The sequence below is a fragment of the Parasteatoda tepidariorum genome, chromosome 3, assembly GCF_043381705.1.
Source record: "Parasteatoda tepidariorum isolate YZ-2023 chromosome 3, CAS_Ptep_4.0, whole genome shotgun sequence".
NCBI classification, from domain to species: Eukaryota; Metazoa; Arthropoda; class Arachnida; order Araneae; family Theridiidae; genus Parasteatoda; species Parasteatoda tepidariorum.
The window spans coordinates 101,718,953-101,743,657 of NC_092206.1; the positions used below are offsets into that span (position 1 = coordinate 101,718,953).

Consider the following 24,705-nt stretch of genomic DNA (forward strand, 5'->3'; position numbering starts at 1 on the left):
TAGTTGCTTTTACTCATATACACACCCAAGCAAGCAATTTTTATCAAAGAATGCATGGTCGAAAACAAAACGCAAAACCACTAGAGGGTGTCAAAGTTTATGTTCGAATATGAGGCAAAAACACACAAAGAACGATGAAGTTAAGTTATAAAAGCAAATTTAATGGCATGTGATTACAATAAGTGTTCAAAACAGTGGCCGAGAGCGGCTATGCACGCAGTACAACGGGGAAGAAAAGATAGGAGAACATTCTGAAACACAAACTTTCCCTGCAGCGGCCGAAAGCTTGGCGACAAGTAACGCAGCGCAGTTAATCGCAACAGGAATGGAGCTTTCACGTTTGCATCAAACAACTTTCCAAATCCGCCAGCACCTTTGGGTTTTGTTTTCGACCATGCATTCTTTTATAAAAATTGTTTGCTTGGGTGTGTGCTATCACTTCCTAAAATTTTGCCCACCTTTTTAGAATCACCCTGTATAAATACATATACAGTACAACCTCAAAAAACCGGACTCTTACGTCCAGTTAACCTGAAAAAAATTTCCAAAGAAGAAAAGAAAAAATCGCTTAAAATGAAAATTTAAAAGTAAGAGCGCAAAACCGCAAATCTACTCCAACAATGAAGCAGTAGGTGAAGAGGTAGGGGTGGAGAGTGAAAGAAAGCTGATAAGGAAATTCCAGTCTTTCTTATCAGCTCTGTATAGATAAACGATGAATATAGAGGGGATTCCCCTCGATATTCTTCGATGGAGAAGGTGTGAAAGAGGAGGAATTCTTCTACCACTTTGTTTTTCTCCCTTGTGAAGAAAGAAAACTGGTTCTTTCTTAACCTTGAAGCTTAGGAGGTGGGGACAAGTTCTTTCATCCCCTAACAAAAAAAGGATTAGTATCAGCTGGTACAGTCTAGTATAGAAGCATCTGTTTCAGTTATAAGTTGAAATTCAGCTCGTGTTTTAAGCCTATATTTTTAGTTTTAATTGTTAATAAAAACGATCGATTACGAGGGGAAATGACGAAAGTTGATTTTTAATGTCTCTTATTTATTATTTAAAGTGTATATTTATGTTAAGTTGTTAAAATTGACGTCGGAGGTCTACACACGCGCGTTTCGCGGAATCGGCCTGGCGAATTCGAAACTTCGATAATTCTATCAATTTAAGAAAGGTATCTAAAATTCGGAAATCCGGATCTTCCAAATCCCCTAGCAGTCCGGATTTTCAAGGTTGCACTGTATATATATACACATACATATTGCTAGAAGAAAAACGTCTTTTAACTCCAGATCACACAAATATCTGCCGAATCTATGCCTGCGGTGAGGAGGTGACAATACTTCAGCAGTGCGCAGTTATTTTTCAGCTCACTCCCTGAAAACCCTTTGATCGAGAGGCAAAAATCAAACTGGAGGTTTTTCCCCTCCCTCTCGCTTCCCCAATGTGCGGCCAGCCTAAGAGCCAATGGACTGCCTTATGCAAAATTTTGTAAAAAGTGGAAAAGTTTAATAGCCAGAAAATAAAGACTAAACCACCCTTTTATTTTTATATAACCATAGTTTAACTAAATCAGAGTTTCTGAAATTGTGCATCGCAACAGGAGTCACTAAAAGTTTCAGAAATTTCGATACATTCTTTTTTTCCTTTTTTCTACGACATACTTGTGTGAGACAACATTTTGCCTTACAAGTGGCTATATTTAATGGACAGAATACATTTGATGTTTGAATTTACCCAAGAAATTTAATTTTATTATTGCATAACTTTCAAATTTGTCACTTATTGATCTATTCTATAAAATATTCTTATTGTTCTATATCTCAAAATTAAAGTTTATGTCCTAAAACTGTGACAGTACAAGCGAAGAATCTGACAGTGTATCAGATTTAGGCAATACTTATGAAGTCCCACAAAATTTTTCTAAATATTTTGAAGTTCCCAAAAAGTTTAAGAAACCCTGAACTAGATTAATCACTTAGCTAATATATGAGATATTAAAATATCTATGATTTATTTTTTGTATTTTAATTTATTGGATCATGTTTTCTTATGTAAAGTATTTCCTCCAAAGGCACAGGAATGCTTTAAATTCATTATCTCAAATTGCTTAGATGAAATGTTTTTACATACAGATTGAATTTTCAATAATCACATAATGAAAGTGACACAATTAAATGAACAAAAAGCAAATTAACAAGTATTAAATAAGACTATTTGCTGGTTAAATATTCAGTAGAATGCTAAATAATGAGTATTTGGCCGGTCAATTATTTGTTGTTTGCTGCCCGGCCAAAATTACCATTTGGTCCTTTCTAAAATGTAAAATTAATTTTTTCTTAACTCCAAATAATTAACAAACAAAGAAATTTAAAAGCAAACTAACAATTTTAATATGAATCAATAATTGAATGTTTAACAGTGTTCAAAAGGATTAATGATTACCATTATTAAGATGAACAACAGCATGGAATTGCAGAAACATTGAGACATATTCAAAGGCAGACATTCGGACTTTTCCTTCTGGGCCACTTCTGCACAAATAATAAAATAATTTTTTTTATATTTTACAATTCTGCAACTTTTTTTTAAAAAAATTTAAGAAAATTCAAAAAGTTTATTGAGTTCCTATTACAAAATAAGTATTTTTGAATTAAAAAACACTATATAGTTAATCTAAGTTCATGATCCTGGAATACTTTGGTAGCCATTCATACTACAAATAAGTAAAAAAAAAAAATGGAGGATAAATAAAGCTATTAAAATGCAATAACAATCAACAGTGTTAAATTCGTTGAATTAAGGAAATTCAGAGTAAAAGAGAAAAGATTTATTCTTGATTTTATATTTATTATTATTTCTTTCTCTCTTTTTCGCCTAAGAAAGCTATACTAGCAAACTATAGCTGACAGGATTCATTCTTTGTGATGTCCCAAAGAGAATAATGATGCACTTGTGTACTACACTACCACAATTTGAATCAATTGCTGTACATTATTGGAATCTTTAGCATAAATTTAATTACGTCAATGCCAAAATTATTTTAACCCCAGTTATATCAGCTCTTCTTGATGCGCAGGAATATTGTTTTGTCCATATGAACGCTGATTCCTTTGTTAACGACATTAAATTCTCAACACCTCTCCATAGCAGATGGAAATGCATTTATCTTGATTTGCCATTCGGCCACTGTGGGATTTTTTCTTCTTCTCTGCGTCTGCATTTTTTCTAGTTTCTCTTTTCATCTTTTTTTCATTGGCAGCTTTACGTTTTATATTTCAAATCACTTTTGTTTCGTCTCATTCACAGCTGGCAAGTCTTGAAAATGGGAGCCTATTTTTGAAGTGCTTAAAACTTCTCGACTGCTGTTTACTTTTTATGTAGGGTCTGGGGGTAAAGTGGGTATATCTTCAAGCTTTTTTTTAAAGAAGGCTCTAAAATAAAATAACTAAATTTATTTTACTGAAAATTTCAGTGCATTTTATATACCTTGGATTCATATAGATTAAATATGAAGCATAACTTATCTTTGTTTGATTGTTTTCTTACAGTAATACATTCAAAAGAACTTGATTTGATATACTCACTTTACCCCAGAGTGAGGGTAAAGTAAGTATAGTTCTAAAAGTAGTATATATTTTATTAAAAAACATATGTAAATATTGCTTTAGAAATAAAATGATCTTTAAAAAATGTATCTTGATTATATTTTAAAAAATAAATGCTAAAAAAATAATATTTTTTCGTATTATTAAATTAAAGAGTAATGGCTATAATAAAATTAAGTTTCACTGCAGATGCTGAACTCCACACAATTTCATCAAAAAGCAAGAAAAGTGTAATAGTTTTTGGTTCATTTGAAATATAAAGAGTGTAAAAATTTATATTTATAGTGTCAATTTAAAGTGTCTTTACTATTTCTTTTACTATTTTTATTCAATTTAGTTATTTTAAAGAAATTATTTTGTTTCCCATGAAAAAACTGCCATATGAGAGCAAAAGTGAAAACACATTTTTATCTTTAAATATGCTCACTAAATGGTACCATTGTGCTATTTTGGAAATTTTTAATTGCATATGTCTGTTATATTGTTATTTCCCCCTTATCATTCTTCTCTTTTAAAAATTTAATTTAAAAAAAATTGTTTTCAATGTTAAAATTACTATAATCAAGGGCTATAATCAAACAAGTAAATTATTTTTTGAGCTATTTAATTAAAAAATGTAGAGCATTAGATATTTATTAAAACTGACAAAGAAGTGAAGAAAAAAAATTCCTCTCATACAACACTTATCTCAACCATATACCCACATTGCCTTACCCCAGAAAACAATTGATAATAAAAGAATTTCGAAATTTATTCTTTAATTTCTTATAGATCAGTTCTTTAGGTGTCCATGTACCAGTTTGAACTAAAATTAATAGTGTTTGCCAGTTTTTAATGATATTAAAGAAAGTTCATCAACAGCTTAAACTAACATTCTATATAAGTTGATCATAAACATATAGTTTGTAAACGTTAAACTTTTCATCAGTTTACAAAACTGAAACAAAAATTATTGCCACAATCACTGTAAATGCTTCTAAAAATGATAAAAGAATTTTCATTATATAAAAGGAGAAAATAGACGTTCCTTAACAAATGCCCACTTCCCCCATGTACCCCCTTTACCCCACCTGCCCTTATTTTTGAAGCGAATGAAGCTTTTAATCAGGTAATATCATACTGTTTCAGTTTCTTGCGATTATTTATTTAATATTATCACTACCTTTTAATGGAAATAAAGCACTTGGTCTGTAAAATAAAAGAATTTTATAAGACAATCAAAGAAGTTTGAAAGGATAATTGGTAAAATATAAGGCACAGGCGAATGATTAAAACTATCTTAGGTTTTGTAGTGCCTAATTAGCTCCAAAAAAAAATCCTACAAAAACATGCAAGGTCATAGACAACTTTGAATTCAATGATCAGTAACTTAACTATTACTTATCAAGCTGTCTCATTATATTCAAATGGATTGTCAAAAAACAATGTAACTTTTACTCTACGTTAGTAATGCCCTCTACATAAACAATAGCTAAAGCTGTCTACTACACTTAGATAATACTTCTAGTTATATCCAGGGTTGGCAGGTTTTTGACATGTGACAGTTTTTAACAGTTTAAACCATAGTTTAAACCGTCACGTCAAAAACCTCACTGTCAAAAATGTCGAAAACCTATATTCATATGTGAAATTTAATTAATACATAAAATTTATATATTTTTTATAAAGGATNAAATGAGATTAATAGTGTTTAAAAAATTATTAGTTTCTTTCAATTTAGCTTTAAAAAATCCAAAAAGAATTTAAAAGCCAAAACTAGTCATATTTTCATAAGTGAGACATGCATAAGTGAATGTTCTTAACATTCACTTATGCATCTTTAATTCCATATTATAATACAATCAATGAAACTATTTAAGGTAATAAAGAGAATTCTTTCAAAGGCACAATACCATTCTTAATCCAATTTGTCATTCCAAGACAGCTGAAGATACTTAATATATAATCTCAATTAAGTCTAGCATATTATAAATATAAAACAAATTACTAAAACTAAATTGAAATCAGTGGCATGACAGCCCATTAAGAGCATATTGCGCCTATCCCAGTTTTCTTGACCTCGGGCTCTGAGGTGTAGAAGAGGATGTTGTGGTTGAATGGTTAGCCAAAAGCAGAACTCCAGTGTTAAGTTATAAACAATACTTGGTATTCGTTTTATCGACCCACTAAAAGGGATAAAAGGCAAAGCCAATTTTGCCTGGTCCGAGGATAGAACCCAGGGCAGGAAAGCTAGCATTCAGCCAAAACAAATAACAGATTCTTTTTTTCCCACAAAAAGCAACACAAACATTCAGTAAAGACAACACTCGTCCCAACTTTAAAATATAAAGTTTATTTCCTAAATATGATTTCTCTTATTATTGTGATACCAAGGCAACTAAAACCATGTTTCTTAATGTCCAAATTTTAATATGTTACATAACGTAAACAATTAGTTTCTGTTCCACTTTCTGCAAAGTTGAGATATTACAACAAATTAAATTTAGGCAAGAAATAAACCAGATGGTTACAATCAGTCTGGATCTAGATTTTGCTATCAATCGGTTTTTCAAGTTGGATGACACAAAACGCAGCATAATTTCAGGATAAAGTCACACAGAATGTTTATATCTATAGGCAGATCTTCAAGTAGGGAAGTTTTTAATTTACTGAATAATGATGCAATATAGGTAAAACAAAATTTAATACTCCATAAAAATTAGAACAATTAATTCAATTGAAATAACTGATCTTACCCATCTGAAGACATTTTTGAGAACAGATTTTGTAAGTTTGTTGCAGCTAAAGGGAATGGATGTTGCACACATAAACTTCGGACATAGAAAAAGACGGTTGAAAGTTTCTCTCCACTTGCTGCTTCTAGTAAAGCCAGCTGGTTGTATGGTTGACCTAAAACAGAAACAACAGATTTAACAAACTAAATACCACACTTTCAGATACTTGATGCAATCTCACTTACCATTGCTAGGAACTAAGTCAACTGCATGACGATAAAAATTTTCAGCTTGCAAAGACTGTCCCCTGTATCGAGCTAAAACATATAAAAAGAACTGAAATATTCATTCTCATTAAAAACTACAAATTTAATAAGACAGTACAAACTAGTTTCATTTGAAGTAATTATTTCTTGGTACGTAGAAATCTGCGCAAAAATTATGTTAACAAATCAAGGAAGATTTAAAGAGTTCAAATTTTATGGTTGTTCTTAGAATATTATGGCAAAAATTGTACACAAGAACATCTTTCTATATATTTAAAAAAAAACAAAAAAAAAACAAGGTCCTTTCCCAATTGCACCCACTATTGATTAGTCAACATTTCAGCAAGTAAATCTATTTACCAGCAAGTGGAAAGGTTAGTTTTTTCGGAAAGGGCATTATTGCAACCTTTGAGTGATTTGCACTTCTTTTGAATGATTTCATGTGTGGTATAACAATGAAAGTTTTTGTGCAATAGGAGTTATTTTTCTTTAGTCAAAGTGCAATATTTTTTTCTTTTAAAATCACAACCATAAGAGGTAAATAATCATAATCCCTAAAGTCTAATTTGGCAGGTTATGTCAGTAGTTAATTTGATACTGTTGATCCACAGACGGTTACAACTATTTGGGATCGTATTTTAACTCCCTCCCACACACACTTTTTGACTAAAACTAATAATTTTCAATTTAACAATAGGAAGACTTATTAACATTTTTGAGACTTATTAACATTTTTGAAGTCAACCCTTTAAACCATTAAAGTTGGCACTTAGTACCTGGAAATCCGATCATTAAAACAAAAGATACTCAAGGTGATCTCTTATTTTTTTATGGCTCACTGTACCTTTTAGATAAAACTCAACTGAATTACCCCATTTCAGAAAACATATTATAATATTGGATGAATCAATACTATCGACCAGCTTTTGGTCTAAGGCAGAGATTAGGAACTCATAAGACGTTTTGGGAGCATGCAAGAAGTATATACTTTTCTTTCAGTTACGTTCACTGAAAATAATATTTAAAAAAACTAAAGATAAACATCTTCAATACTAGTAATCATTAAAGGAATTTCAAAACGAGTACTATGACATTTTAGAGGGGTGACTATAGTGCAGCACTGTCCATGTTTTTGGGAAGTACAGTGCCATGAGTTATAAAGAGAGAACCAAAACTAAATGGCAAATTATGCATGAAAAAAATACATTGGTAGTTTTTGACAAAATATAGATGCATATAATTTTTCGCACCATAAAAGATAAAAATATTGAAAATTAATCTTAATTTAATTCTACTACTTAAAATATAGGGTATCCACTTTATACTTTTTTACCACACTTTAATATTAGATTGAAATATTTTCAAAATACCATTAATTCGATTTCCATTTGAAGTGAACTCAACTATAAATATAGTTACATAATTTAATTATATAGTTTGAAATAAAAACAGTGGTTAATAGATTATTTTTATAACGAAATATAACGAGTGGTACATCAGAAACTTGAAACTAATACACTGTAATTTAACTGGAACACTAATCGAAAAAGGTTTGCCATCCTTGGTTTAAGATTACTGAAATTTGATTCAGACCACCATAAAATAAATGAGCAATTGTACCCTAAGCCTACATAAAGGGATGGCATATTCTTTGGGTTTTTAAATTTTGTAATTTGGTCTGTATTTTGTCACAAAATAGCATATTTCATAAGAATTATGAACTATTATAAGTTTTTATTTGAATTCATTCCATTAACATTATAAAAATAAATGTAATCAAGGCATGTAAGTAGCCTAATGAAGATGTGTGAGTAAAATCTTTCATATTATTAATCTTTTGGACCTGTGAATTACCATCAACAAATATTAAGTTGTGTGTTAAAATTCCAAACAAAAAAACTGTTTGTAAATGTAATGCAGCAAATCACTTTATTTAAGAGTTTAGTTAAAGAACATTAATTGTTTTACTGTCCTGTCATATTGTGAAAACCATAAAATATAGGCACATTTAGATAATATTATGAATACAAAATAACTGCTATACAAGGGAGAATGAGAAATAACCATATTATGAGAAAAGCAATAACTATTAAAAATAATGAGACAAAAAATATAAAAACTGGGGATCAAAAATGATGACTGTGTTCAATAATTCCATAAAAAGCAATTATTTATATGAATACTAAGGATTAAATTACAATATAAATTACAGCTATTTACTTTACTCACAGCTTTATTAACCAGAAATAAACTTTAAAATTTTTTTTTTATGATTTACTTAAAATTAGGCATAGTAAGTTTCGATCACAATGGAAAAAATCATGGAGCCAAACTGCCAAGAAAGAAATAGGTTTTATCCATGACAAGTGACGGAAATGGAAACATTTTTTCAAAAAGAAATATTGAATCCTAAAATAATTTTTTTAAAAGGAAAAATATCGTTATAGAAAATTTTAATAGGGTAATAATAAATTTTAATAAAAGAGAATAATTATATAATAGAGATGCATGTTTTTTGGAAAAGTATTTTCTGGAATTTGAATAGATTTAATAATGAATAATCTAAAACCATATTTTTTAGTATACACTATGAGTAGTTTTTACACATAGTTGTTAAGTTCCAAAACTCTGCTTGCATTTTTTCTGCAGAATTATATTCAACGAAGGGGATAGAAATGCTCATGATTTTTCTATTCTCATTTAAGAATTTAAAAAAATCGATAATGACTGGCTTCAGCTAGAATCATGTTCCTTCTCTCATTTTTTAAAACAAATCAAATTTTACATTTTAATAAAATATTACTGAGTGGGGTTTCGTTTACAAATTCAGATTTGTAACAAACGAATTAATCAATGAGGTATATTTTTCTAAAACAGGGTGCGTAGCCAAATCTTTGAATAAAAAATAAGCACTTTTTAAAAACTTTTCAAGCACTTTACAAAAGTTTTCAAGCACTCAAAAAATTCATATTCAATCAATGATATTATTGAAAAACAAAAACTTCTTATAAACAGTTTTAGCGTTAAAAAAAAAAAAAAAAAACGGGCGTAAATCGAAACAATCAGTACTTTCCCACATCACCGAGTGAATTCAACTTGACCCTGAACTCAGAACAAAAGTACCCTTACCCCCTACGTCAAAAAAAGTGTTAGAAGTAAAATAAAATAAACAAGAACAAAATTAAAATAAATTAAAAAGAAAAACATTTCATAAGGATCTGATATTCTCTATCCGAATTGGAGCACTCGGGTTTCGGTTTCAAGTGTGCGCGCATGCGCAAGTCATAACGTGGGTACGACATGAAGTCCGCGTGAATGATTACGTAGCAAACTCCCCATTTTTCGTGAAATGCATGGGATCCACCAGATATCACTGAAGGGAAAAAAAAATTATTCGGAAAAAAAGCACTTTTTAAAAACGCCAGCTGAAAAAAGCACCTTTAAAAGCTTTTAATAACGAAATCCACAAAAAAGCACCTTTAAGTACTTTTTACAAACGCTACGCACCCTGTAAAATGAAAATTCTAAATCACACATTTGAAACTTCACCTTAATATCGCTCAAAACTCATGCCAATTCCATCATAAATATATGTAGTGTTTTGATAATTATTTTTTGCAATTATTCCTACGAATTTTGCTTTTTTAAAAAAAAATCCTGAAATCTTTCATAGCTCAGTTATTATTATTGATATTCTCATAATATATTTTTTTAAATATAGATATTGTTACTACATGCGAATTCCAGAAATCACTTTTTGACACACTTGGTATGTGTCGTAATCATCATTAAACCATGAGGTGCTTCAATCGTTCTTTCAACAATTATTACTACAGGTTTCAAAATTATTAATAAAAATAAAATCTCAATGTTTTTAAAAAAAATAAAATCTCAATGTTTTTTATTCAACTAAATTAGCTTTTGATGTGACGAATTCCTTGTTTTTTCGACTTTTGGGCATTTAGTGCTAATAAAGCCCTGAATAACAACTAATTCAGGCTTTAATTGCTTCGTATCATACTAAATCGGCCTTTCGTATATTAAAAGTTTTATGCATTTAATCTTTTTAGACGCTGATTTCAAAACATGAATACTTGCCATACTTTTCTTTATGAATTCAAAAATGGTCATAAATGGCTCATTTGAAACATTAGTGCTGCATTTGGTAAAGCCGCTGTTAATGAACAGACAATTCAACGTTGGTTTAAAAAATGTGAAGATGATAAAAATCCTTAAAATGAACCACACGGAAGACCGGAGTCAAAGCTTGATAACACTCCATGGAATGAAACCCTAGCATTACTGTTCGAGAAATTGCGCAAGAATTAGGAGTTAGTACAGTCATAGTATCAGGCCACTCAAACACTCACAAAATCAAAAAGTTGGATAAATGGATTCTGCATTGTTCTGAAATCTGCACTTCTTTGCTTAAAAGAAACAAACGAGAACATTGTAGAACAAAAATATCGCCTATGATGAAAAATGGAACTTATATGATAATAGGTATCGTTCACGCAATGGTTAGATGCAGATGAAAAACAACACCGAAAATTCCTGTTTCGTGGTCTACAGCTGTAATAATTTATCATAAATCTTTAAATGCTGACGAAATAATAACAGCAGAGAAGTATCGCACAGAAATTGAAGTTATGGCATTTAGACAACTTTCTCTGCGATAAAAGTTCACCAATCTTTCATTGACACCAGAGCCAAATTTTTATGAAAGTGGTATCTAGTAACACGTTTGCAAAACTGTGTTGATTGTGATGGCTTTTACTTTGATTGATAAAATAGTTTTTTCTACTATGAATTTCATGAATTTTTCAATGTGATTCACAAAATGTGACTATATCGCTCATAGTATTAGAATTAAAAAAAAAATTACATATTCAATACATACAAATCATATATATAAATTAAATACAGTTTTTTTTTTGTAAGCACAGTGCTTTTGTTACTTTAAATTAGTAACATATATATTTATTATTATTAAAAGTATCTCACAGAAAGATGCAAGAAAGTTTTGTTACAGAAAGCCTGAAACACTTCTGCCACAGGGCTTATTGGTTGTATTGATCCAGCTAGTTCCTACCTAGCTTTAAAATAAACATACATGGCATTTAAAACATATTAAATAAGAACAAGTTTTATAAATACCTATATCACCCAAATGGACAAGGCAATGTTGGCAGATGTAAAAAAGTGATGTTTTTCGAGGCTGGTGAGCTACAGGATAGCTGCTTATCCATTCTAATGAAAAATAAATACCACTTTACATGGTGTCACAGTCAACATACACAAATAATGAATTAAAAGGGCAATCATTATAGTTTACAATTAAAAAAAATCTTTTATTTATTTACAACATGAAATATTTTTTTTAACAATATCGAGAAACTGCTGCATTATTCCATTGCTAGATTTAATCTTAGAGAGGATAAAACACTAATACTTGCTCAAAACTTCAGTAAATCATTCATTTCTGCAACCTACGTTTCTAATTATTTATTTTCATATTTTGGAGAAAACCTTTTTTTTAACTCAAATAAAATCAAGCTGTTTTGATTCCTCTCTAAATGAGAAATCACAAGAAAGGGACTAAGATGGTGAATTCATATCAAAATAAATAGGAATAAAAGTTTCAAAAATGCATCACAAAAATGGGGTAGTGACTTTATATTCCTTAAATATAAGGTCATATATACCTTAATATAAGGTCATTAAATAAAAGGCTGCAGGGAAATTTTTATAATGAAATCTGGAATATTGCTAATGTTAATTGGTTTGAACATTCGAGTTAAATGGCACAACAGCCATAATTGTCTATACTTAGCCCTTAATAACTTTTAAGCCCCTTAATAAATTTTGATCTAATGATTGAATCATCACGTTCTACGGCTTAAACTTAAAGATTCCAGGACATGACTTAAAATATGCTAATTAGTGGAAATAGTATTTTAAGACACAAAATCAGACAAAAAAAAAAAACATATTTTCTATGAAATAAACCCAATTTCCAACAAATTCGGATTTCCCACAACAAAAAATAGGGAGTAGACAAAATCACAATATGGTCACAATAGTTTAGTTATAAGAGCGGTCCAAAGTTTGGACACCTTAAAATTAACTTTACTTTTTGCATATTTCACCATATCTTGAGAACTTTTTAAGCACATTTTTATACACAGATATAAACTTCGTTTATCCAAATATAATTCCAAGCACAGTATAACTTTTAGTAAATATTTTTTAATCATTTTATATAATAATAGTTGAAAAAAGTTGAATTGTAAGGTATCAATTTTTTTTATGTCATTTTAAAAAGTGCAACTTTAAATATCAAAATACAAAATTAAGAGTGCAAAATCGGGCGATTAAATCCTGAGAAATGAAAATTTAGTAAAAGTGGTATTAGTAAAATTCAAATTCTCTGAAACTTTTCGACCAATTTTGCTCAAATTGTGTATTTTGACATTTAAAATTACATTCCTTAAAATAATGTAAAAAATTGTATACCTAATAATTCAAAATTTTTATTAAATAAAATAATAATAAAGATTTACTGAGAGTAATATTTTGCATGAAATTATCTTTGCATATATGAATTTTACAATTGTGTAAGAAAATTTTTCAATTCAATTACGAAGTTCTCAAGATATGGAGAAATATGCAAAAAGTAAAACTAACCACTTTTCTGTCCAAACTATTGTGACCATATTTTCGAGATTTCGGCTACCCTCTATTTTTCAGAGTCAAAAATATGAATCTGTCACTCATTTATTTATTCAGAGAAAGTATGTATTTGTGCTTGATTTCGTAACTTAAAATATTGCCTGCACTTTTTAACTAGCATATTTGAGGCCACGTCCTCAAACCATCAAGATTGAGTCGTAGAATATTAAGATTGGATCATTATATCAAAAGTTACTCAGGCTGGCCATTTATTTCTTTTTGTGCTCAGTACATAATATATACATAGTGTAAATTAGATAACATGTCAATTAATGGCAAAATGATTGATTAATCACTTTCAGAATATTTTCAAACAACAGAATGCTGCTGTTCTTCAGTTATTCGCCAACATACAACTTCTTCATTTCATAAATATTTAGAACAAAAGAAAACTTAGCAGGATTTAAAAGAAAAATGCAATTATAATACTGAAACAATATTTAGTTTTATACCTTTTGTCAGTCCATAAACAGAGTCTCTAGGGTGACAAGGTAGGTCTATATCATATGCGCAACATAATTTTTGAAGAAGCTGAAAAATTAAAGACATTCATTCTAATTCATTCAAAATTAGAAAATTGGAAACATACTTAGATTCTAAAATGACTCTTTCTTTACAACTCTCAAAAGTCTGTTGATGGAGGCTTCTGTGGAAGAGTCACAGCGCTTCAAAGAGTTTTTATAATTAGTAATGAATTTCAAAGCCTCTAATTAACAATTCATAATTTTAATAATATTTTGGTTGTTTTTATTAAATTATTGAAGTAAAATGCCAATGAAAAAAGAAATAACAGAATCCACCCCCCTTCCTAAAAAAATCAAACACTGTATAGAACAAATTATGAAAAAGAATTAAATATTTATTACAAAAAATTGTATCCTTTAAAAAAAACAATTTATAGTAAAAAGAAATAATCAATTTCAAGAATCAAAATGTTTCTATGATAACCATTCTCAATGCTTATAACAGATTTAGTTTTTGAAAGCCATAATTCAAACTTTATTTTATTTATTTTCAGCTTATACGCACACACTAAAAATCAGGGATGAGAGTAGTCAGAGTGTAAAAAAAGAGGAAATCTAAGAATATATATATAATTAATCACATCATGAATATGAATAATATGCATGATTTTAAATTGAGAGAATATGAATCCCAATATGTGGCTTTTAAATCACGTGAATATGAAACTCGATAGTGGATTTAAAAAATGCGAAAATACAAATCACAATGCATTATTTTTAGATCACGTAAATACAAATCCCAATGTCTAATTTGTAAATCGCATATAAATACGAAAATCAATGTTTGATATTACAGCCGCATAAACAAATCACGACATTGGAATTTAAACTTGCGTGAATATGAATCGCTACATAAGATTTTAAAAAATGTGTAAATACAAATCGTGCTATTGGATTTTTAAATCTCGTAAATAATCATTGCAATATACGATATTTAAATCACGTGAGTAAGAATCGCAGCGCACAGCTTTTAAATCAAGTAAATACGGAAATCGATGTTTGATATTAGAATAATATAATTGAATAAGAATAAAGATATTAACACATTCTGGACTTGGGATTTCTCAAAGGCTTGTTTGTATTGTTTTTGTTTAGCCATAATAAAAACAAATCTACAAGATTAATTGAATGAGCAGATAAACATTTTCACTGCAAATCCACCGCTATTTTCTATAATTATTTTGTTTGCTTTCGAGGCCAGCAAACAGGAAGCAGCGAGATGTCTGAATTACAAAAATACAGAAAATCTTATTTTCTGCGTGTATAAGCTAAATAGCTAAAATAAGTAAAAATGCAGAAGGGTTGGCGTCTAAGTAGATTGAATTTTCTATTATCTTTTAAAATCGGAAATAGATATAATTATTTTATTTAAACGACTGAATTTCCAGAAAAAGGGAAATATTTATTTTTAAAAAAAACTTTTAGAGAATTGAAGTTTTTGATAAAAAGGCTGAAATTGGAGGGGAAAAAAACGGAAAAATCTCATCCCTGAAAAATAAATGCGAAAATATTTTTATGTGAAAACTCACAAATTTTAAATAAACGGTAATCTCTCTTCCATTCGTGTTTTTCACAGCTGCTAATAAACTTTATTTATAAAAGTCAAAACTCCGTCAAAACAAACTGGATTACTTAGGATTTCATTAGGCTGCTCTTCAATTCTAGGATTACAGAATTAATCTTTTGAAAAAAGATTTGAGAAGAATATGATAATTAAAAGATAATAAAAATAAGTAAAGCTTTACTTGAAGATAGAATCCACTTGCAGTTTCCAACAAAGTAGATAGTTGGCTGCTAATGTAGCTGTGGTTAGACTTCTAAAAGAAGAAGAAAAAAAATGGATGCCAAGCATAAGATTTATTTATTATTTTTTTATAAAATCTAAGAGAATAGATTTTGAACTATAAGCAATAAATATTTTCTTAATACAAAATGAACTTTTAAAAACTTTCACACATCTTTTTGTTTTATCCCAACAACTCCAAATAAAATACAAAATGCAAAATTTGATAATGGGATTGGTGTCACAATCATTTTAATTGCATTTGTGGAAATTCTTTTCAAATTTAACCAATGGTGGGAAGCTTACATTGCTCTGTATGTTTTGCATTAGTGTCCAAAAAGCTCCTCGGGAAGGATGATTAGAATCAACCGTTATGTTAAATTGTTAGCTAAGAATTTTGCTCCCTATTCATTAATGCACACACATAAAACCCTTAATGTAAGAGAATCAGATTGAAATAAAGAATACACACTAAAAAAGAACAAAATAAAAAAATAAAAATTTGAATTAAAGAATCGAAAAAAGACAAACTTCTGATCTGCTTGCAATAAATGATTAAAATGTATTCCCATTTAATTAAATTGCCACATCATAAAATATAAAATGAAAGCATAATAGAAGGGAAAATTAATCAGCTGTTACTAGCGGTGCTGAATTTTTAAAAAAAAATGTAAATAGGAAATTTTCTCAATTAGTTAGTTTTTGCAACTTGAAGCAATATTTCTCATTAAAATATTTATTTCCATTACTTAACAGTAGGTTTAGTTAAAATACTCACAAGGAGTAAAAAAATATGCAAACACATTTTGTGTATTTGAAAAAAATAAAGTAGGGTAAAAGTCATTACTGTCCCTTTTCTCTAATACACATTTCTGAATGTTGTAAGCAATTTACTAGTATCAGAGGCGATTGTGGCACAGAGTGAAAAACCCAGAAAATTTTATGTATGAAAAATCGAATCAATTTATATACCATACATGTTTCATATTTAACATAACTGTTTGAACTAACATTTATAATTAAATTACCTACTAATGGTTATTATGCACCTTTAGAGTAACTAATGCAAGAAAAAACTTACTTCTTACAAGAATTGCAATATTGGGTTTTAAAATTGCACAAATATAAATCGCGATGTTGGGAGTTTACAATTGCGTGAGTATGAATTGGGATATCGGATTTTAAAATTTTGTGAATATGAATCGCGATAATGGATTTTTAAATCGCGCAAAAACAAATTACTGTGCATAGTTATTAAATTGTGTAAATGCAAATCGCAATACTGAATTTCAAAAACTCGGAAATGTAAATCTTGATCTAATGTTAAACTTTTAAATTGCGTGAATACAAATCGCAACATGTAGCACTTAAAAATCAGGTTAATACGAAAAATCGATGTTTGAATAAAGAATCCAAATATTAGCAGATTCCGGTGAGGTTCCAAATATTAAAAAAGGCAAAAAACCGCCAAACTAAAATAATCAATTTGGCGAAAAAATCACGTAAGACGTAATTCTTCACGTAATTAGCGAAAGAATGTATGTAAACTTCTCATTAATGGGATTTAGAAAAAGCTTTGAAATTTTGTCGGATTAGAAGTTTTTGATTTGGGGAAGTCCGAAACCAATTGTCTTGATTTACATAGAATTCTGCTATATTTGTGCAAAAAATTGCATGCCCCATTCCTAGTTTTTAGACCTGAAAGAATGATACGAAAAAACCTGGAATTCCGGGGTACCCCCAGAATACAATCACCCCTGTACTATATTATGAAAATGTTACAATGTATACATATTCCAATATAGTATCACTGTTTACTTGAATCTGAAAAATCAATATTCTTGAATGTGCACCCAAATTTTATGTAATTATTATCCCAAATACAAAAAGTACTAATAAAATACTACAATGGCTCTAATTGTATAAAATGTAGAAGATAAAAAGAAGAATGAAATTTCTACCCAAGTTAATTGAAATTCTACTGGTCTGAGTGGATGAAAAGTTTTATCAGTCGCATGCACAAGACACATGAAAAATGAAGTTATACACTTAAAAAATGCACCAAGGACAATTTCTACCCATCAAGACAATTTCTAAAGGATAAACAAATTAGATGAAATATTTTAAAATGTAAAACAAGCAATATCTAGAATTATTGTAGAGCGTATTATAAGTATTGTAACATGTGTTTGTTTATAAAATGCAGTCTTACTTAAGGTAATATAAAAATTTAAGTGATACAAGTATGTTTTTGCAATGAAAAAAAAATTCTAATGAAAATTTATACTTCCTTAAAATTCTAGATACAATCTATTTCTCAAAAATATTAAACTTTCTATTAAATACTGTTTAAAATATTTTAGAATATTTATTAACTTTTAATTGATAAAAAAAAACAATTTCGTGTACTTTTAAAACATTTAAATTAAGAGATAATTACATTTTTCCATGCAATAGGAATTTAAAACTGTCACTAAATTTTTATTTATTAAGTTATTTCTTTGTTCGTGGATTTCTGTACCTAACTTACTAATGTAAAAATTCTCAAAATTAAGTAAACTTGAATAATAAGTGAAATTTCTTAATTGTCTTAATCAAAAGTTAATGTTTTAAGAAAATCACCCATATATATAGATACATAAAGTTACTTTTCTATGGGCAAAAAATTTTTAAAAGTCTTTTCTATAGGTAATTTTTCACCTCCAGGGTCAGACTGCCCTAGCTATACCACTGATTTATAAGCTTGTAACCCCCCCCCCCCCATTAAGAAACATTTTCAGTAATTTATTATACAGGGTTCATACTAAAAATAAAAAAAAAATTTTACCCTAAATTACAATGTACAAGTCATAAATATTAAATTGAATGAATACCTTGTGCTCCCTCGCCTTTGACTGGCAAGCTGATATAGGATTTCGGAATATGAAACTCCAAAGATCTTGTTCAACTTTCTTGTCAAGGGCATAATCTAGATCGATGAGGAGGAGAGATTCCAACAGGTGGCATAATTCTTGTCGCTTCTGCCAATTGTCTGAACTGGATAGGCTCTCACCTTCACACAAAGAAAATAAAAACTGTTCATAATTATGTTCATAAGAAACCATTCATGAAAATCTAGGTTCTCAACAATTTATAGAAGAAAACTATTTTAAATAACGAGAGCACACTAAAATTAATTATACGGACACGTTTGTTTTATATAAAAAAACTAATACATATTTAACATTAAATTTTATTAAAGCAATTATTAATTAAGAAATTTATTGAGAAAAAGGATACTAACCAAAAACAGTCAAGAAAACTTTATGCTTTCTGCTTAATATAGAAAGATTTTAACACGAGAAAGTTCATGGTTTGTAGTTGTCCTGGTTTTACAGATAAAAATATTTTGGCCTGATTTTTAGCTTTTTGTCCTGATATTCCTGGTTTTTGAGAATGTTCAGAACATCCTCTTTTCTTAAAACACAGATTTTTAAAAAATAGAAATGAAGAATCAAAAAATGTAGTTTTTGATCCAACATCTTTTTATTTATATAATACATACTAATAGAAAGTGCAAAATTTAAAAGTTCTAATTTAGCAGGTGCCATCTACTAATTAGATAAATAATTCAAGTAAATAGTTTTAACCACAGAATTCAAAACAAAAAAAAATCTATACGTATTTTAGAAATTTTCAACTCATTGATGTTTCTTAATTTTAAAATAATTGTAGATATATAGGGGATAAAAGAAGATCAAGAATAAAACTTTTGCACAAGTAAAAAGTTAGCTGTAATTTTACTGTGTTGCTAGAATGATGCTTTATTGGCTGCATACACAAGCAGAATAAAAAAAATTTGTCGTTTAAAAAAACGCCACCAGAGCCAATTTCTACCTATCTGTAAACCATAAACCATTCAAATGAAAAATACAAATTATATTTTAAAATGTAAAACAAATATTTATTATATTTTTTATATATTATGGAGCAAATGGTCTAATTAGGTAAAAAAACGTTTGAAATTTTTAAAAAAATAATGTTTTTCCAGTAAATTGTCTTAATTGATCCAATATCCAAAAACGCATTTTAAAATTTAAAAAAAAAAAAAGCAAGAGTTTTGTTTTAAATCATAATGTGTTAGCTTACAAGATGTGGTCATACTTAAGATAATATAAAAATATAAATGATGCAAAGATTTTATTACAATGAAAATGTAAAAAATTTTAAGAAAATTTCCCTTAAAAAAAATATTAGTTAGGACATTTCTTTCTTCTAATTTCCATACAACACCTCCAATAATTCCAATTGCACTAAATTTTACATACTGCCATAAAGACAATTTTTATTATAAAATGTTTTGGAAGCAATTAGCAAATTCAGCTTTTCATAACTTAATATTTTGTATTATTCACTTAAGAATTCTGTAATGTTATGTCGAAGGATCCTCTGACATTCTTATGAAATTCAAATTATTTCTATTTGACACGGCAAACAATTTCACCTTATTAGCTTTTATACTCTTTGATTTAATAAAACTTATACCTTTTTTTAAAAAATAAAAGTTATTTTTAAAGAGATATAAGATGTTTAAGATTTTTTTCCCCATAAAATTCGAAAATCACCTTCAGTTTCTCAAAAATTAAAACTTGACTTAGAATGAAGCTGAAGCAGTCAAAGATCAATTATACCCATTTATATTCATCAATTTTTCAAAATCTACGGAAAAATATGTTTTTTAACAACTAAATTAATAATATTTAGCTGCATAGTTGTATTATTAATTAATAATATTTAGTTAATTAAAATTGAAAGATGATACATTGAATTCAGTTCCATGCAGAAACCTATTCTTATGTTAGGGCCACTTTAATAAGAAACGGCTAAATAAACATTAAAACATAAATTCATTGATCAGTAAAAATTTTTAATAAAATAACTATGATTAAAAGTAGGCCATATCAAAAATGTTAAACATTAATTATTTTTTAAAAAAATGTTTGTTTAAAAAAAAAAAAAAACATTTTTTTTTTAACGTTTAATAAACTTTTTTAAATGAAACTTTAATATGGGGGTCATTCAAAAATACTTGATAGAGTGTCCCAGAAAATAAAATTAAAACATTTTATAAAAAAATATTAAGAGGTCCCTCAGGGTCACACAAATTACAATGATACATGCGAAATTTTAAGTCTCTAATTTTTATCAAAAATATAAGTTATAATTAATTAAACACTATGCGTTCATTATTAATAATAAAATATGCATCAATAAAATATCATCGTTTGCATAGTGAAATTGAGCAACAAAAAAAAGAGTTTAATGTCTCGAAATCGGTAGTAGATTGTGATAGAAAGTTACTACCTGGTTTATCATTAAATGAAACAAAGTAGGTGGATCGTTTACCAGTGTTAGTTTTCTCTCTGCAAGATAGTAACACAGAATTTCTTGGAATTCTTAAACTATTATCAAGTACGTAGAAATCAGCAGATAATGTGGTTTTTGAACAATTACAGTCATGAAAAAGTAATTTGTAGATTTTTAGTATGTGCTTAGGCACAACTTCCTCAAATACTAGAAAAATTCTAATAAACATGAATTCTACTTGAAAATAAATTAACAAGAAACCTTTTGAGGTTCGCTTTAATTTTAGACACTATATGTTTGAAGTGTTACTTTCAAATGCATTTAATGTCTGTCTTTTAATGTTCAGTGGACCTGAAATTTTTATGTTTAAAAGATTGAGAAAATTGAGATAGAACTAAACAATCACAAACCAAAATTTTTTAAAAAAAAAAAAAAAAAAAACCTTGATTGCAACATCCAATTCTTTGAAAATTTTCATTACTAATCAACTTCGGATAACTAAACACTTCCCTAGAGATGATTTTAGACAATTTTAATATCTTTCTGTTTGTATGATTGGAATAGTTGTAAGCAATTTAATTCGAAAAGCAGGTGCTCTCCATACGGCTTGTTGGATGGCAAAAGACATTTATTTAATCATTAAAAATTGTACTACTGTTTGACGTAAATGAATCTGTAATATAATTAACACCTCAACAATATAAAAGGGCTTAAAATATTCAATCGGCTTGTAGCATGCGTATACTTTCAATCATGGTACACATGTCAGTCTATTTTAGATGAATTTGTAAATGATATGTGCCTAGTGCATTTCATCGATAGGCTCTTTTTTCGGCACCACTTCATCAAGCGATCATTTAATCGACAAGATAATTTCATCAACAAGTTCGTTTAATCGACAGTGTCATTTCGTCGACAAGGTCATTTTGTCAGTAGGGTTGTTTCGTTGACAAGGTTTTTATGTCATTTACATTTCTTCACAATTTAGTATATTTTTATGCGTCTAAATTTTCTAAACTTTAGCAAAAGCAAACTTTTTCCCTATGTTGCAATCGTCAAAAAAGAATTTCTTTCCTTTAATTTGAAATCGCTTACTCCTTTTATTGTACAGTTGTACTTATAATACTATAAGATTTCACTTGACGACCACACTGTCACAAATTATCATTATCTTCATACCTAGGTACACACACCTGCATGTTCTTGACTGCATTATTTTTAAATATTAAGTAAATACAAATTTAAAAGCTTCATACAGATCACAAAACTACAAAGTTAAAAGAAAAAAATAATTTTCAAAATAACTAACTTATACAATAAAATTAAGATACATTTTCGAGTATATAGATTTAGCATCATTTTTGAAAATCACTTCTTTTTATGGGAATTTCTACCCAAGTTTTGCATCTATTGGAATACCCAGAAAGCATAAACGTCCAAAAATATATCAGTGAAAGTAAAACTATAAATGTTCTTATGGTGCGTTTTTAGAAACTAAGATCCACATTCGTGGATCAAGGTAATGAAGAGGTTAAGGGGAACCTTTAATAAAAAAATTCGCGCTGAAATTTTACACATTATACATACACCAAGGGAAACTTTTTAGGGAGTGCGAATCAAAATATTTAAAAAAAATATTTTTTTTTTGCTAGGGGAACACCTGAGCGGTGAGCTAAAAAAAAAGTTGGGAAACAATGATGTAGAATAGTGATTACCAACTGGCAGCCTGAGAAACTTTTTTTTGTGGCCTGCTAACTAAAATATATTAGCTGTCATTTTTTTGATGGCAATTTTAGCAAAAAATCTATATGGATTTAAAATACTTTTCTCTTTAAAAAAAAAAACACCAATTGCTTCGTTTCTGTGAAATTCAACTTACCAACGGTTCAAAAAAATTATGTCTCAGGTTTTGCATCTAAGAAAATATTTATTCAAATACAAAAACAATCGTGTATTTGCTCTTTTTTATTTATTTATTTATTTTTATTTTGTGAATATAATTCAGCATGTGCGTATCAGAAATTTTCTCGAAGAAATTCTCCGATTTAACTTTTTGAAACCACTCATTTTGGACGAAATTATTTACATTTGTAAATTTCAAATTTAAAATGTAAATATCTATTCTCCGGTGGTTGCAGCAGACAAACCTCAATTCTCTCACTGAACATTTTGTGTGCTACTATGTAAGTTTTAATACCATTCTTTTTAAAGTTTTATAACTTAACAATTAGATATCCGTTGCACATTAATTGTTTAATACATAGGTGCACATTGAAGTTATTGTAGCCAGAATTTTTTAATATGTAATTAAATATTTTTAAAAATCTAGTTCTTATTTTAATTTGCAATTCAATACTTCTGTTTTGTACAACTTGATAAAAATCTGACCGTAATATTTAATCTTCTTTCAAACATATCTTATCACTATTATCCACATTTAGTATCTTTTATTATTTATTGTTTCAGTTTGAATATCAAATAATAATTTACATATATTCCCTGGCGCATCTAGAAAAAACCTTTCATAATAAATATTTTAAAATATCAATGAAATCAGAGTTTTTTAAAAAAAAATCATACCCTTAAGAATGTATTAATAAATTCTGTTATAAAATATTTGGTATAAAACAATGATTTTTAAAAAAAATTGTTTTCAATCAGATAATTAAAATATTAATTAATGAGATAACTAAAATATTTTTTAAAAAATATAAAATAATTTAAATCATTTTTACTCTCACTTTAGGGGTATGTGGAAAATCCTTTAGTCGATCATGAAAATTACTGAAACAATTTTTGTATAAAAAATGAATAAGGTATCATTTTTGGATGATTGAAATTCTACACACATTAACTAATGATGTTAAAATCTATAAATCCAGACAGCCATTCTCTATTGTACCATTTATCCGACCTCAACTATCAAAGTTAAAATATTGTTACTTTGCATTCACAGCCTATAATCTAGATCAATTTCTTTCCTTTAAATCAGCAAATGTATTTTAAAATTTGTATGAAACATAATTTCACTTTATTTTAATCACTTTCTCTATGCATCGTGAAAAGCAAAGGAAATTAATTGAATATTTTCTTTCAGTTCTTTAGTGTTTGGTGAGTCAGAATTCAATTAGGATCCCTTCTGTGTGTAGAATAGTTAAAAATGCACTAGTTAGAGTATTTGAAGGGAGGGAAAGTGAATCAACAATAGTGTTAAAATGTGCAACAGCTGACAGTACAACATTCTTAAACAGGGTGCATAGCCAAATTTTTCAACAAAAAATAAGCACCTTTTAAGTACTTTTTAAGCACTCAAAAAATATTTTTAAGCACTTTAAAAAATATTATAATTGGGATATGCGCACTAATAATTTTCTTCCCTTCATAATGTTGGAAGTTCTTCAGATATATATATATATGATAACAAAAGGCAAAATTATTTTCTAAATTACATGATCATGAAAAAATAACTACAGTGATCTCTCACTTATGCACCACCTCTTTTATGCACCTTTTTCATTTATACGCCGATTTTTATAGGTCCCAGTACATTAGATAGGAAAATAATGATTAACATCCTTCGTTTATGCATCGCTCTAAAAATAAATTTTTCAATTATGCGCCAAAATTTTAGGATAGCATTTTAATTTTTTAATCCTTTAAATATTTTTTCTTTTAAAAAAATTTTTTTAAATTAAAAATGAAGCAAATGAGTAATCCTTGTTACAGAAAAAAAAGAAATAT

The 24,705-nt window shown here is 28.3% G+C and overlaps 1 protein-coding gene across 1 annotated transcript in view; it reads right to left on the minus strand.

The window, feature by feature from the left end:
- LOC107445605 (nonsense-mediated mRNA decay factor SMG7) overlaps window positions 1–24,705 on the minus strand; it is a 62,999-nt gene that overhangs the window by 33,947 nt on the left and 4,347 nt on the right. The window contains exons 3-9 of the mRNA XM_043050198.2: window positions 18,492–18,670; window positions 15,581–15,652; window positions 13,764–13,842; window positions 11,737–11,829; window positions 6,559–6,630; window positions 6,335–6,488; window positions 2,437–2,525 (exon numbers count right to left, since the gene is read on the minus strand). Coding sequence (XP_042906132.1) covers window positions 2,437–2,525; window positions 6,335–6,488; window positions 6,559–6,630; window positions 11,737–11,829; window positions 13,764–13,842; window positions 15,581–15,652; window positions 18,492–18,670 — 738 coding nt within the window. The remainder of the gene's footprint in view (window positions 1–2,436; window positions 2,526–6,334; window positions 6,489–6,558; window positions 6,631–11,736; window positions 11,830–13,763; window positions 13,843–15,580; window positions 15,653–18,491; window positions 18,671–24,705) is intronic.